This window comes from Merops nubicus, unplaced genomic scaffold (genome assembly GCF_000691845.1).
Source record: "Merops nubicus isolate BGI_N331 unplaced genomic scaffold, ASM69184v1 scaffold22797, whole genome shotgun sequence".
In the NCBI taxonomy this organism is placed as follows: Eukaryota; Metazoa; Chordata; class Aves; order Coraciiformes; family Meropidae; genus Merops; species Merops nubicus.
Genome location: NW_008622628.1, coordinates 87,462 through 99,713, shown reverse-complemented (window position 1 = coordinate 99,713; position 12,252 = coordinate 87,462). Strand labels below are relative to the sequence as shown.

At 39.6% G+C, this 12,252-nt stretch overlaps 1 protein-coding gene across 1 annotated transcript in view; it reads left to right on the top strand.

Annotated features, from left to right (window-relative positions):
- Positions 1-7,373: 7,373 nt before the first annotated feature.
- The window catches only part of MPDZ (multiple PDZ domain protein), an 81,000-nt gene continuing 76,121 nt past the window's right edge, over positions 7,374-12,252 (top strand). Inside the window, exons 1-2 of the mRNA XM_008944874.1 lie at positions 7,374-7,389; positions 7,986-8,152. Of these exons, the coding sequence (XP_008943122.1) occupies positions 7,374-7,389; positions 7,986-8,152 (183 nt within the window). The remainder of the gene's footprint in view (positions 7,390-7,985; positions 8,153-12,252) is intronic.

Sequence of the window (12,252 nt, the reverse complement as noted above, 5' to 3'; positions counted from 1 at the left end):
TCGGGTCTGCATTTGGACGCGACCGTTTTGGCACAGTGGAAGCGGAGGGGCGAGGCGCAAGCCTCGGTTGTCCTTCGCATGGTTCTGGTTGTGCAAGGGAAGGGGCCTGGTCTTTGGGGGGTTTGCTTTTCGTGTTGTGCCTCCGCTTGCCATCAGTACCTCCTTACGGTACTGGAAAGAATAATAAGAGGAAGAAAAGTAAAAGAAAAATTCACACGAAGCTGATAATTTGAACTCCGTGTACCACGTTTAACAGATTCGATTTCGCTGAACAATGGTGTATTTTTTTTTTCCCCCTTCTTGTGCTTTTATAAACAGTGTCATTCCCTTACATATTCACATCTTAACACATGCAGAAGATTTTGTTAGTGTAAAGTGTTGACAGAAAATGTCCTTAACTGGCTTTGGTGTCAGAAGGAGTAGCAGGAGTCTCTTGCTGGAGCAGAGCAGGGATTTGCTGTAATCAAGCAAAAGGGGATGAATTTTGCCGTTGCAGAAGTCTACTGTGGAATGCCTTGTAGTTCCCATATCAGCACTGCTTTTTCAAAGATAAGAGCAATGTGTTGGGAGGGAAGAATTTGAATTGGAAAAGGCAAAAGTGGCAAATTATTTTTGGGAAATGTTGTGTGATTCTCCAATGGAAATGGAAAACTATGTAACATTAGAAGGAAAGGATGCAGGATGAAAATACCTTAAGGACATACAGACCTTAACTAGCAACATTTTTTATGACAGAGGACATCACCTTATATTTTTTCTTTTCAAAATTGTTTCCGAGTTTTAGTATACCTACTTTTTATCTTTCCATATCTTAACAGTAACATGCATGTAGTGCTTACTGATTAGCTCTGGTGTTTCTGATGGCTTCTTTTGTGCTTTCAAGTTCTTTCATCAGGAACTGTATACATTCTCCCCTATCTTTGCACAGAAGCACAGAAGGAAAGTTAGATCAGTATCAGCAGTAGGGAGGTGACCTGCACTACCCATATACTAAATGATGATCAGAATAGAACTAATGTTTCCATCTAGCTCTGTGTTTATAGAGGAACATCAAAAAACTAAATGTTTTTTTTTAATAGCTGACACTTTATTCAGTGTATTGTGAACCATTATAAAGACCTTTTATATCATCTGCTCTATGTTTCATGTAAGAAAATTAAAAATTATATGGAGTATATGCAGTAAATTTCCTGATTGGCTCTATATTGGGCCACCCTGCTGAAGTGGCTCAATCCAATACGATGCCATGCCATGGTGGTAGTGTACTGTGTCATTGTTGGTGAGGACAGTTTTGTTTCACTGTTGACACTTCCAGCAAGTCAGTGCATAAGTATCCTGTCTTTGGCTAGACGGTATAGGAGTATTTCTTTCATAGCCTTTTCATATCCTGTCTTTGGATCTGAGGCACCTTGCACAGTAGTCTTGTTAAATGCTGTAATGATTTTTTTTTTCATTATTTGCCCATTATTGTCATAATATACAAGGAGAGGTTTGTTTTCAGCTTGTATGGAAAGTGGTGACTCTTCATTGAAGCTCACTGGCAACTGTTAGTGGGGCTTGTTGTTTATTCATTTATGCATGCTGTTTTCACCACTGTGAATAATGCAGTATACATTAAGGGGTGCAGTTGTTTTACCAACCACGTTTCATCAAGTTTAACAGAGTTTAATGAATGTGATAATGAGTTTTCTATGCTGGAAACACAAGGAGACAACCATGCCTGGGTTTCATGCATTAAATGTACGTACTGTTGCATATATTCTGCGTATACTAAAAAGTTGCTTTTCAGTTTCCAAAGCTAATCCTGTATTTCAGAAGTTAGAAGAAAGTGATTCCAGTTAGTCTCAATCTAAAATATTTACTGAAAGATTTCTTTTTTTTTTTTTTTTTTTTTTTTCCTGGTAAACAGATGATCTGTTAGTTTCCTTAACAAAACAACACCCAGGCCAAAAACACCACCATGACAACTTCCCTTACTATGTGGTTGTTATTGCAGTACTCTTTAAAAATTACTTTTGAATAGCCTGTATCACATACATTTCTCAGTAGGTGACAGCATAAAGTATAGTTTAGGCCCATTTTCCAGTTGCAGTTATAACTTTCACATCAGTGAACGTGGATTACACTCATGCAGGGCTCTTTACAGAGTTACGGAACATTATTAGATACAGAACATTATTAATTAAACACAGCAAACAGATTGGTTGTTCGTCCAAAAGCATTGTAACTTTCCTTAATACAGTATTTTGGTGTGTACGGAAGTAAAAATAGTTAAATGTCCAAAATTCTATTTTCATAGTTGCTTCAGAGTACATAATGCTGTTCAGCTCTATCACAGTACTTGAACATAGAGAGCCACTGCCACCATCTCTTTACATCTTTTTGATGCATTCAGGGTTGTGCTAAATTTCAAGAGGCTGATAAAGTCACTTTTCAAATGAAACTGCTTAGTCTTAATAAAGGCTGTGCATTGGTTTCTGAACTGCCTTTTTATTTCTGCTTTGAATGTTTCAGAAGAATTTTCATTAGCATAGCTTTTAAATGTAAATTTCAGACTTCTGTTTGCTTGTTACATTGCAGGTAGTCAGCTGAAATCTGCTTTGTTCCTTATGGAACAGTCCACGTTGTATTAAATCCTTGCCTGGAATCGTTGTTTTTTTTTTTTTTGTCATCCAGAGGTGTGCAGTCCAGGGTCTCTTGATTGATGGTTGATCTGCTAAGTGGTTGATCAACCACCGAGTGGTTGATACAAATTTGGCAAGCTCGTGCCCTGTCAGTAAAATGGTAGGCTAGCTTATCTTCCCCTTCTTTCTTGTTTTGAACTTTTCAGTTTTGTTTATCCTTCTCTCCCTGTTGGTCACTGCTCCTTCTGTGTTTACTTCCACACCCTTACGCTGTGTGCTCAAGTATGTCTGTCTCTTCCATCATAGTTAATGAAGGCCATACCAGTCAGGCTACAGTTGTTAAGTCCGTGTAATATTTCTCAAAGTCTTATAAAGTGTTGAACGCAACAACAAAATCAGTTTTGTGACAGTGGAAGAATACATAGAAAAGAGTGAGATCTTTCAGTTTACTGTGGATAGTTTCTGCTGCCATTATGTTGACAAGACTCTCCACAGGGAGTCTGAAAAAATTTCCCTGGGGACAGAAGCCAGGGAGGTAACTGATAAAAACAGAGGACCTCCTGGAAATGGCAGGCAAAGCAGAGGCGTAGCAGTAATCAGTATCTTCCCTTCCTGTTTGGTTTGGTTTCCGTTCCTGCATAAGACAGTGCTAACACAACATGTCTGTTTGAGTGATAGCCAGAAAGTACTGCAGGGAAATGACATGGGATCAAAATGAAGTATGGAAGGATACCTCTAACCTAGCAAAATTCAGGCCCAGGTGTTGGTATTTAAAGTTTTGAAATGTTCTTCTTAGGATCTATAAAATGCATGTTGTGATTACTGTGCTTCTTAACTGAAAGAGATTTAGTTTTAATGTCAACCAGTTCCTAGGTAAAGTTTGGGCCTAGAGATCACTTTTAAAATAGGCATTTCCTCTGTATCCTCAGAGCACTTCAAGTAATGCAGGAGCTACAGGGCAAAGCCTATTACTGTGTTTTCTATCTTTGGCATCACATGTTTCCTAATCCAGTGATGTGAGGGTTAGTTTCTAGGGCATTGTCTGAAATGGCTTTGTGAAATAGTAGATGGAGTATCCACCAGTGAAACAGAGTTATGTTTCCTTGTGGGAGCTACGTGATCAGGTGTGAAAGAATAATCACTGGAAGTGGGTCATCTTTTCCAGAGTCTTTTGGCTGTTCAGCCGAGTGGAAAGGTTGCAGCGGAAGGAAGGTGATCACTATAAATTTCATCTCTGTGTTTTAGAATGCTGACACCCATGGATTTCTTCAGTGTTTTAGGAGTGGGCACAAAGAAAGAGAAGTGCAGTGTGCCAGCTATTTCCAGGCAACTGACCTAGTAAAAGAAGGGGAGCATAAAGAGGGCAGAAATGTGTATATAATACCATTTTGTTTGTTAGCATGGGAAGAATCAAATTTTGGAAGTGCAGGTTGGAAAGGATCATATTTTAACTTTTGTGCTTGCTTGGTGGAAGATGACATGTTTCTTACCGTGTATCTGTCTAAAATTACTTGTGTGTTCTACTCTCCTGTTATAGAACAGAAGGAAAAAGAGAAAGTGTGGTGTTTGGTTTTGTTTGTTTTATTTGTTTTTTCAAGCTGCATCTTTTGGGTGCCTGTGCTTTTAAAAGCTTGAAAAGTGACTTTAACTTTCTATTTGTTTAACAGCATTTCTGCAAGTTGTCAGTAAAAAAGTCTAACTCAGTCAGTCTGTGTTCTTATTACTGTGAAGGGATTAATGAACTTCAGCACCAAAATACAAAAATAGTTAAATCTACTTTGAGCTAAGCTAGTAAGCTCTTTGAGGTCTGAACAGTTACTTGTATCATGTATAGGAGGGCTGGTTTTGGCTGCAGACTCCTGCAATGCCGAGTGTCAGGAGTATGCAAAATGAGAGAATCAGAATTAAACTTCCCGTTCGTGCATCTGGAAGTCTGTGGTGGCATTATAGCAATACTCAGTACAGCAAATGATGAGGCTCACGCCTTTCAGCAGGTAGTCACGTGTGCCTCCGGACTTCTCCCTGGTGCATGATTGTTAAAATAACGAGAAGCAAGCTGGTTTAAAGGCCAGGAGATGCAGCAGTGGTGAGTGGAGGTGGTGGGTACGTCCCTGTGGTGCACGTAGGATAGATGCAGGCGTGCTTCCCCTGTACTTCAACCACGTTGATGTGCCTGTGAGCTGGCGCTGACAGATGCCACTCGTCCGTATGGATGTGGCACAGCAGGAGCAGAGTCATGTGGCTCTTTGCCATTTTAGAGCGGGAGCAGAGCAAGCAAGGGTCATCCTGGACTGCATCAGGCAGAATTGCGGGTGTGCCTCAGTGCATTGCTTCTGCCTCAGAGGAGGTGTCCTGAAGGAAAACATTCTGATGGCAGTTTTGGTCCTGCTCCCACTTAGTGCTGTGGTTGACAAAAGCATTAAGCTGGTCAGCTGAGGAGGGATTCCCTGCTGATAAAAGCACAAAGTAAGAGAATTAAACTGAGAGTTAAAAATGGATTTGCTGAAGCTAAGGTAACTCTGGAGCTGTAACTGTATTTTACCTCTAAAGCATGAGGTAGGATTGTGAGCGGTGTAGCAGAGCTAAGGACTTCTTTTCAGTGCAAATTATATTGGATCATCTCCATTTATAGAGCATGCCTAGGACTTGTATCTGCTTTTAGAAACCTTCCATTAGCAGTCATCAGAGTTTGTACCTCTGGGGTTGTGGGAACACAGTGGTGACCTTCTCCATTGCCTTTCATAGCACACCAAGAAAGAGGTTTTAGGCAAGTTGAATCATAAGTCTTACCCAGCTGCTGTGAAAGATATAGACGTCTTACAGCTGCATCTCTTCTTGAGGTTCTCAGGGAGCTAAAGCAGAAAAACAGTAACCCAGTATTTTTCCTGATTAGTTTTCTCAGAAGATAAGAGTTGAACATATGATGCTACATACTTGCACGTATAGAATTGTGACGAACAGTGTTACTGCACTGAAATGACTGAACAGTACTCCCCAGCTATTTTACTTCACGGTTCTCTGGTTACATCCACAGAACAGCCCCAAGAGTAGGTGTAGAGGAAGAACTGGAGTGGTGAAACGGGAAAGAACTGCTTTGGCTGACATTGCCACTGTCAAAAACACCTGTGAGCTTGACAACTTTTCATCTTTTTTCTGTAGAGTGACAGGATAAAAACACAAGATACTTGGTTTGGTTTCCAGATCTGGTAATCATATGCCTTGTCAACTGAGACATCCATAAAAGCTTGTTTTTATTTATTACTAATATGAATAATTTGGATCATGGAATAAGATTATTTTAACAAAGTCAGACTCAAAAGATTTGAATGTCTATCGCTAAGTGGCACATCGTCCTAAAGAGGATCTATAATATCTAGAAATCCTATACTAATATATTGGCAAATCCAAAGGAAATAAACTGATATGAAGTCTCAGGCATATCTGAAGTAGGAAAATCTGGTGGTGAAACCTGAAGACATTTTAAACCCACTTGATCTGTTTTTTTTTTTTTTTGCACAAACTGCAAATAATATAGGCTAGGCAAAATGTTCATCCTGACTTGTGTTCCTTCTAAGTGAATCAGTGTTAACAGCTGTTTTCACGCTTTTGTTGTGAGGATTGATTCATGCTTCCCTTGCTCAGGTTCTGTTATTAATGGTCTTGTTAAGTTCTAGTTAGGCTGTCCTGTTCAGAGGTCTGTCAACACCATTTCTTTCCTTATTTTTTTCCGAAGTTTCAAGAAAAGCTGATTTTTCCTGAGCGCGTAGAGATCACAGCTCTCTGCATATTGGTAAACTTACCAGATTCAAGTTGGGATGTTATGCTGAAGTGCTTCACGATTATCAAGAAGACAAAGGCACTGTTCTGGAAGATAAGATGGTGAAATGCACAGCTCAGTTCAGACACCTGCAATATTTGAACTCATGACTTCATCTATCTGCCTCCATCAGACATACTCTATCATTACAAATTTCTGAGCAATTGCAGACACACTGTTAGAAAAAATAAACCAAACCAAAACAAAAAAGTGAAAAAAAAGAATAAATAAAGCCATTTCAGAATTTCTTCCTCCCACTATAGAGTTTCCTGCCTGGAAACCTGTGCTGGTGAAAAGCCAGCTGTCATCCAGCTCTGAGTCTCAGTTCTGAAAGACATTAACAGTGGGGGCTATAGCATGAGAGTCCAGTAGGCATGTGTATCATGAAGACTTTCTGACTTCTGTGACTTTTCTTTACAAAAGGTGACTTTAAAAAAATATCCCATGGCTCATGCACCTGAAATTGTCAACATGGAGATTGAAAACTGATCCTGTGAGGAATGTTTTTTTTTATGAATGGCTGAAAAGCAAAGCAATGAAATTGTGTAAAGTGTCAATGACAGCTATGATTCATAGATTTTGATTAAAGCAATGCAGGAGATGTTGTGCAATGGTATATAGACAGCAGTTTTGATATGGAAATGCAGAAATATTGCAAAGTATATTCCTAAAAGCAGTTTCCAGGCAGGTTTTAAGCTCCAGAGTAACTCATAATATGGTCACCTCTGAGGTTTTAATTATCCAAGGATATACGGGTTTTGTGGCTTCTTATTTTGTGGGGCTGTTTATTGTTTTCGGAAGTCAAGTTTTTTTCTTATTCATAGCTTAGTGCTTCTATAAACATGACTATTCCCTCTCTGTTATTTTTCAGGGAAATACTGTACTTGCTGCCTCTTACCGTTGTTGGAATAGAAGCTGAGAAGCAGAAAAACATGTTGGAAACAATCGGTAATCTTTTTCTATTTGTATCACTGTATTTTTGTGGGCAAATCAAGTGTGCATGATAGATTTAGGAGATTGTTATAAACTACTGAGAGAGTTTTTGTAAAAAATATGTATGGTACGTAGAAATACATGGTGTATTTGCCTTCTTGTATTTTGCATTTGAAAAAAATAAAAAGATGTACCAACATTTGTTTAGTATATTTCAATTTTAGCCTGTTGTCTTGATGTCATTGTTTTAATCTTTACTAAAGTTCTTACGAAAAAGACAAATTTTTTTTTAATGTTATGGCTGGTTTTGTCACTACTTATTTACAGTGGCCTATAGCCACAGTTCCTGTAGCTGATTTTTGAGAAGGCTCTTTCACTTTTGTAACCTAGTTCTTGATGGACAAAAATGTAATCTTCATTGGGCTCTGTAAAGTGCTCTGCCTCTGACTTCCTGATTCATTAAACATCTTTGGGCTGGGATTTTTGTTCACAGCTGAACCCTTCCAAGTCCTCTATAGTAGAGCAGTGGAGAGGGATACATTTAAACCTGTTAGTTGTTTGTATGTGGCTGTTCCTAAACTGTTACTGATTGGGAATGGTTATCTCAACAGATACCCATCAGGCCCTCCAGGCCATGGAGCGCTTACAGGCGAAACTTCGGGATCGAGGTGACCTTGCAAATGAGGAGAAGCTGAGCTTGTTAAAGTCAGTGCTCCAGAGTCCTCTCTTTAACCAGATTCTCAGCCTTCAGACTTCTGTTCAACAACTGAGAGATCAGGTAGGAAAAACTGCTGAGGAGCTGCAAAAATCTGTGTGTCTCTCTGCATGTTGAATAGTGAGATCAAATAGCCTAAATTAAATGTCTGATCCAAAGCTTCAGGGGACTGAGGGGGACATACCCATTGATGTTTCTGGGCTTTGTTGAGACCCATAGTTTTTGTGTGTGTTTTTTAAGTATATGCTGATTACTTATGATGTGCATGGTAGGGGAATGGTTTTACTGGGTGGTGAGTTAATGTAAGGCTTTCTCTATCTGTCTTTCAAAAGGAACGTGTTTTGTGTGAGGTCTTTGAATTATTTTCTTAGGAGCCTTTTATTGCTCTCATTTCTTACCCTGCTAAAATGACGATATATAAGGGAAGCTGTGAAATGTTGACTTCTAGAAGGACATGAAGATCTCTTTTTTTTTTTTTTTTTGTACAGTAATAAAAGATCCAAGAGAAACAAGAGCTCCTACCTCCTTTTTTTCCTTGCTCAGGGTTTTAAGTAAAAGCATTACTTTTCTGCATGTCATCAGTGAGGATGAGAAAAGGAGCAGCAACTTGGATATAGTGACTTGATTAATTATGGCTATTATTTAATTTCCTTGTCAGCAGAATAAGAACTTGAAGAATATAAGGCGTGGTTCAGTAACTGAATTAGGACTAAACTGTGTATCTGGCTTTGCGAAGAGTCATTCCTTTTGACTCTTGCAAGACGGGCAGCTCTGGGGCTGGTGTATGGAAATGCCCAAGTGAGAGGGTGCAGCCCTGCACAGTGACCTGATCGTCCATGTTGAGCTGCATCTGGTCTCTGACAGGACTGCAGATGAAGAGGGGTCCTCACAGTCCTGATCTTACTTCAGCTGTGTCGCCAAAGAGCACAATCTGGCCCTTTATTGGTTCCGTTGAATTATCTTGATGCTATGTTACACAGATAAGAAGTAAGTTAGAGTGGTGTCTACAGTGCTATACATCACCATGTTTTTCATATTTTGAATGTGTGGTATATAGAGGCTTGATGACATTGGAGTGATATAAAAAAAATAATAGAAAATAGCTGTTCTGAGGGTTTTTTGCCCTGATGTTTGCAAAGGAGAATTTAACAGCGACATCCAGAAATTCCATGAGTTACTTGGTGATGACTAGGAACACGTAATGAGAAATGAAAGTGGGCCTGAAGTATCAATGGGAATTCAGTGGGAAGAAAAATTTTGACTTCCAGACATCAGCTGTGAAGTTGAAGGATGCTTCTCTTTTTAAATAGTCACCTAAGTTAGTAAAATTGAGCAGCTTATACTATTCATGGGTATTTCAGATGTGTATTTTTTAAAAAGCAAATAATAGTTTTGCCTTCTGCCCTATCCCTGCAGGTTTATCTGTGCAGCAGCTTTAGCCTGTGCATGTTGCATGGTACATATACAGTCTAGTTGACGGGGGAGCTACTTGGATTTGATTTCCCTTCTTTATATGTGCTTACACTTTCTCATACAAATGTACGTTTCTGGACATTTGTAGATTTAGGTCAGCCCTTCAGAAGATATCCTGTATTTTTTCTGTAGAATGATTTCTTCCCTGTGGTATGACATGAGATTCTCTGTCTCTTCTTTGCTTTTTTTATGTGTTTAAAAAACATACTGAAGGACAAAGGAATCAGATAATGAAATAGGCGATCATCTTAAAAAAAATTATATTTCTTAATTTTTGAAGACTCAGTTTTGTTCAAGGACACCCTTTAGCTTTCTTTCCGTGGATGGGAAGGCACTGTGCTCATGAACTCTTCAGCTACAGGCTGGTGAAAACTGCGAGGGGTGTGAATAGCAGCGAGGTCTTTTTGGCCAAGCCATGCCAGCTGAGGAGGACGACAGGCTGCCTCGCAGGCATGTGTGCCAGAGCCGCGTTTGGGAGGGACTGGCGGGTGACGCCAAGCCGTGCTCCGGCTTCTACTCACTCCAGACTGAACTTGTGGTTGAACTTGTCTGGTGTTTCTTGGTGAGCGGCACTGAAAGTTGCATGGGGTTCTGTTTCTTCTCAAGGTGAAGTGTAAGTGACAGGTCTGTTAAACTGCCTCTGTACTTCTTGATTAGTTTATGAGTTTTTAAAGAGCTACAGGACTTCTGCAAAATTCTCAGGAGAAGGCCATACTTTAGGGAAGTGTAGGTTGAAAGAGGGGATGGGAGCAGAGATGCAATAATGGCAGTTGACTTCTCAAGTCAAACTGATTACTTTTGCAAGCATCCCAGCAGTAGTAGGTCACTGAGTGAGACCTGCTTGTGGTCCTCTGGTGGCCTTGACAAATTTGAGGGTAGGATCTGTACCTGTCTTGAGGAACTGTGCCTGGAAGGCACAGAGATGATAGCGAGAGCTCTGTCTTGTTTGTCCAACAAGTCTGGAAATGAGCTGGCAAATTCTGCTAGCAAAAAATAAGATGCAAGTATATAGTTTTAGCGTAAAGACAAATATTCCTTGCATTTCAGTGAGAGTTAGTACCATTTTTTATGGCCTAAAATAGTTGTTTGCTCCTGCAGATCAGTGATCTTTTAAGGACCAGAAGATGATCTGAGGAAGTGTGTGCTTCTGCATGCATGGAGGTGTTTCAGATTTACAGTCCCATTTCCTTAAAGCTTCTGTTTGTTAACTGGAAATTGAGCCCCTTCATTGTTGGTGTGTGCTGGACCAGAGCCTCCCGGGTTTGCATCTGTGTTACCTGCAGTGGTGTGGACTGAGTGATACGTTCTGGCGTTGGGATGTTGGTGAGCCATCAATAAATCTGATGCTTTGGTGCATATTGGTCAGTGCTTTTTATTTGTTAGGTGTTTTTTGACTTAAATGAGCAAGCAGAACTTGTTTGCACTGCAATTCTGTCATGAAGTTGGGAGCTGGAATGGGAAAAGTCTAGGTACAAAAAAGGGGTGTTTTTTTTGGAATTACTGTCCTGATTTCACTAGTCACTTGAGCTGATGAGCACTGAAAGAACTATTTTTTTTCTCCCTCTTCATTCTTTGGTGAATGCTTGTTTTCCTTTGAGGGGCAGTCTTTTTTGAAGGTAAGGCGTGATAGAACAGAAAGGTAGAGATTGTGATGTTTTGAACTTTTAAATAATATGTTATTTTATTTATAAAATATTCTAAAGAAAATACTCAGACTGTGCTGGTAGACCTCTTCCACTTCTCTACCTTTCATTTTTGTCTCTTCTTTCTCCACCTCCTCCTCCCCTCCTAGTCCTGCCTCCACTCCACTTAGAACTCTGTACAAAATACCTTTCCCTTGGCTGGGCTGCAGAAACACTGAGAACTCGTTCTTACCCAAGCTGAGACCTGGCAACGCCTGGTACATTGCTTTGAATGTTCATGTGTTCCAGACGTGGCTTTTTTTGTTAATAAAATGATTTGAGCGACTGCATGTAAGTGCTATTTGATTGCACTTAGTGCCTGGCTGCGCAGCTGTAACGTAAGTTTTATCACATTCAGTGGTATTTGTGAATTTTTCTTTCTGTCTTATGCCAAATTATGTCTATGTTGCAGATGTTACATACAGTAAGGAGAAATTCAGTCAAAGAAAATTAGCATAAGCCAAATTGTAAAACAAAGCAATATTCTTCCGTATGGTACTTACACAATCACAGTGCTATAAAACCACTTCTTGATGGAATTATGGTGATTTTGTTACTGCAAAGTAATGCAGTTTATATGTTACGAAAATATGTAATGCAACCACAAGGGCATCTTCTTTCTAAGATTTCCACTTGTGTTTTATTGCTCCCTCTGGAATGACCTATGCTTCTGTGGTTAGCAAGAATTTACACTAGTTCTTTGGAACTTGTACATGCTTTAAGCCTGTATTTTGGGTGGACAGGGAAGAAAGTGATCATCACGTTTCCGCTTGTAATTTGTATGGGGATTCTAAACTTCTACCTTTAGGAGCGTTATAAACATTGTTATAAAACAAAAATGGTTTTAAAGTGTGTGTTGTATGTTTTGGAGAGGAGACATTCTGAAACCTTGAGGTTTCTGCACACACACATACAAAATACTTCATTGTCTTAACAGTTTTTGACATTTTTTTGTTGAGTTTCATTTTTTTGTTGGAGTCTGCAAGTCAAAGCCAGTGTTTGTGGGGT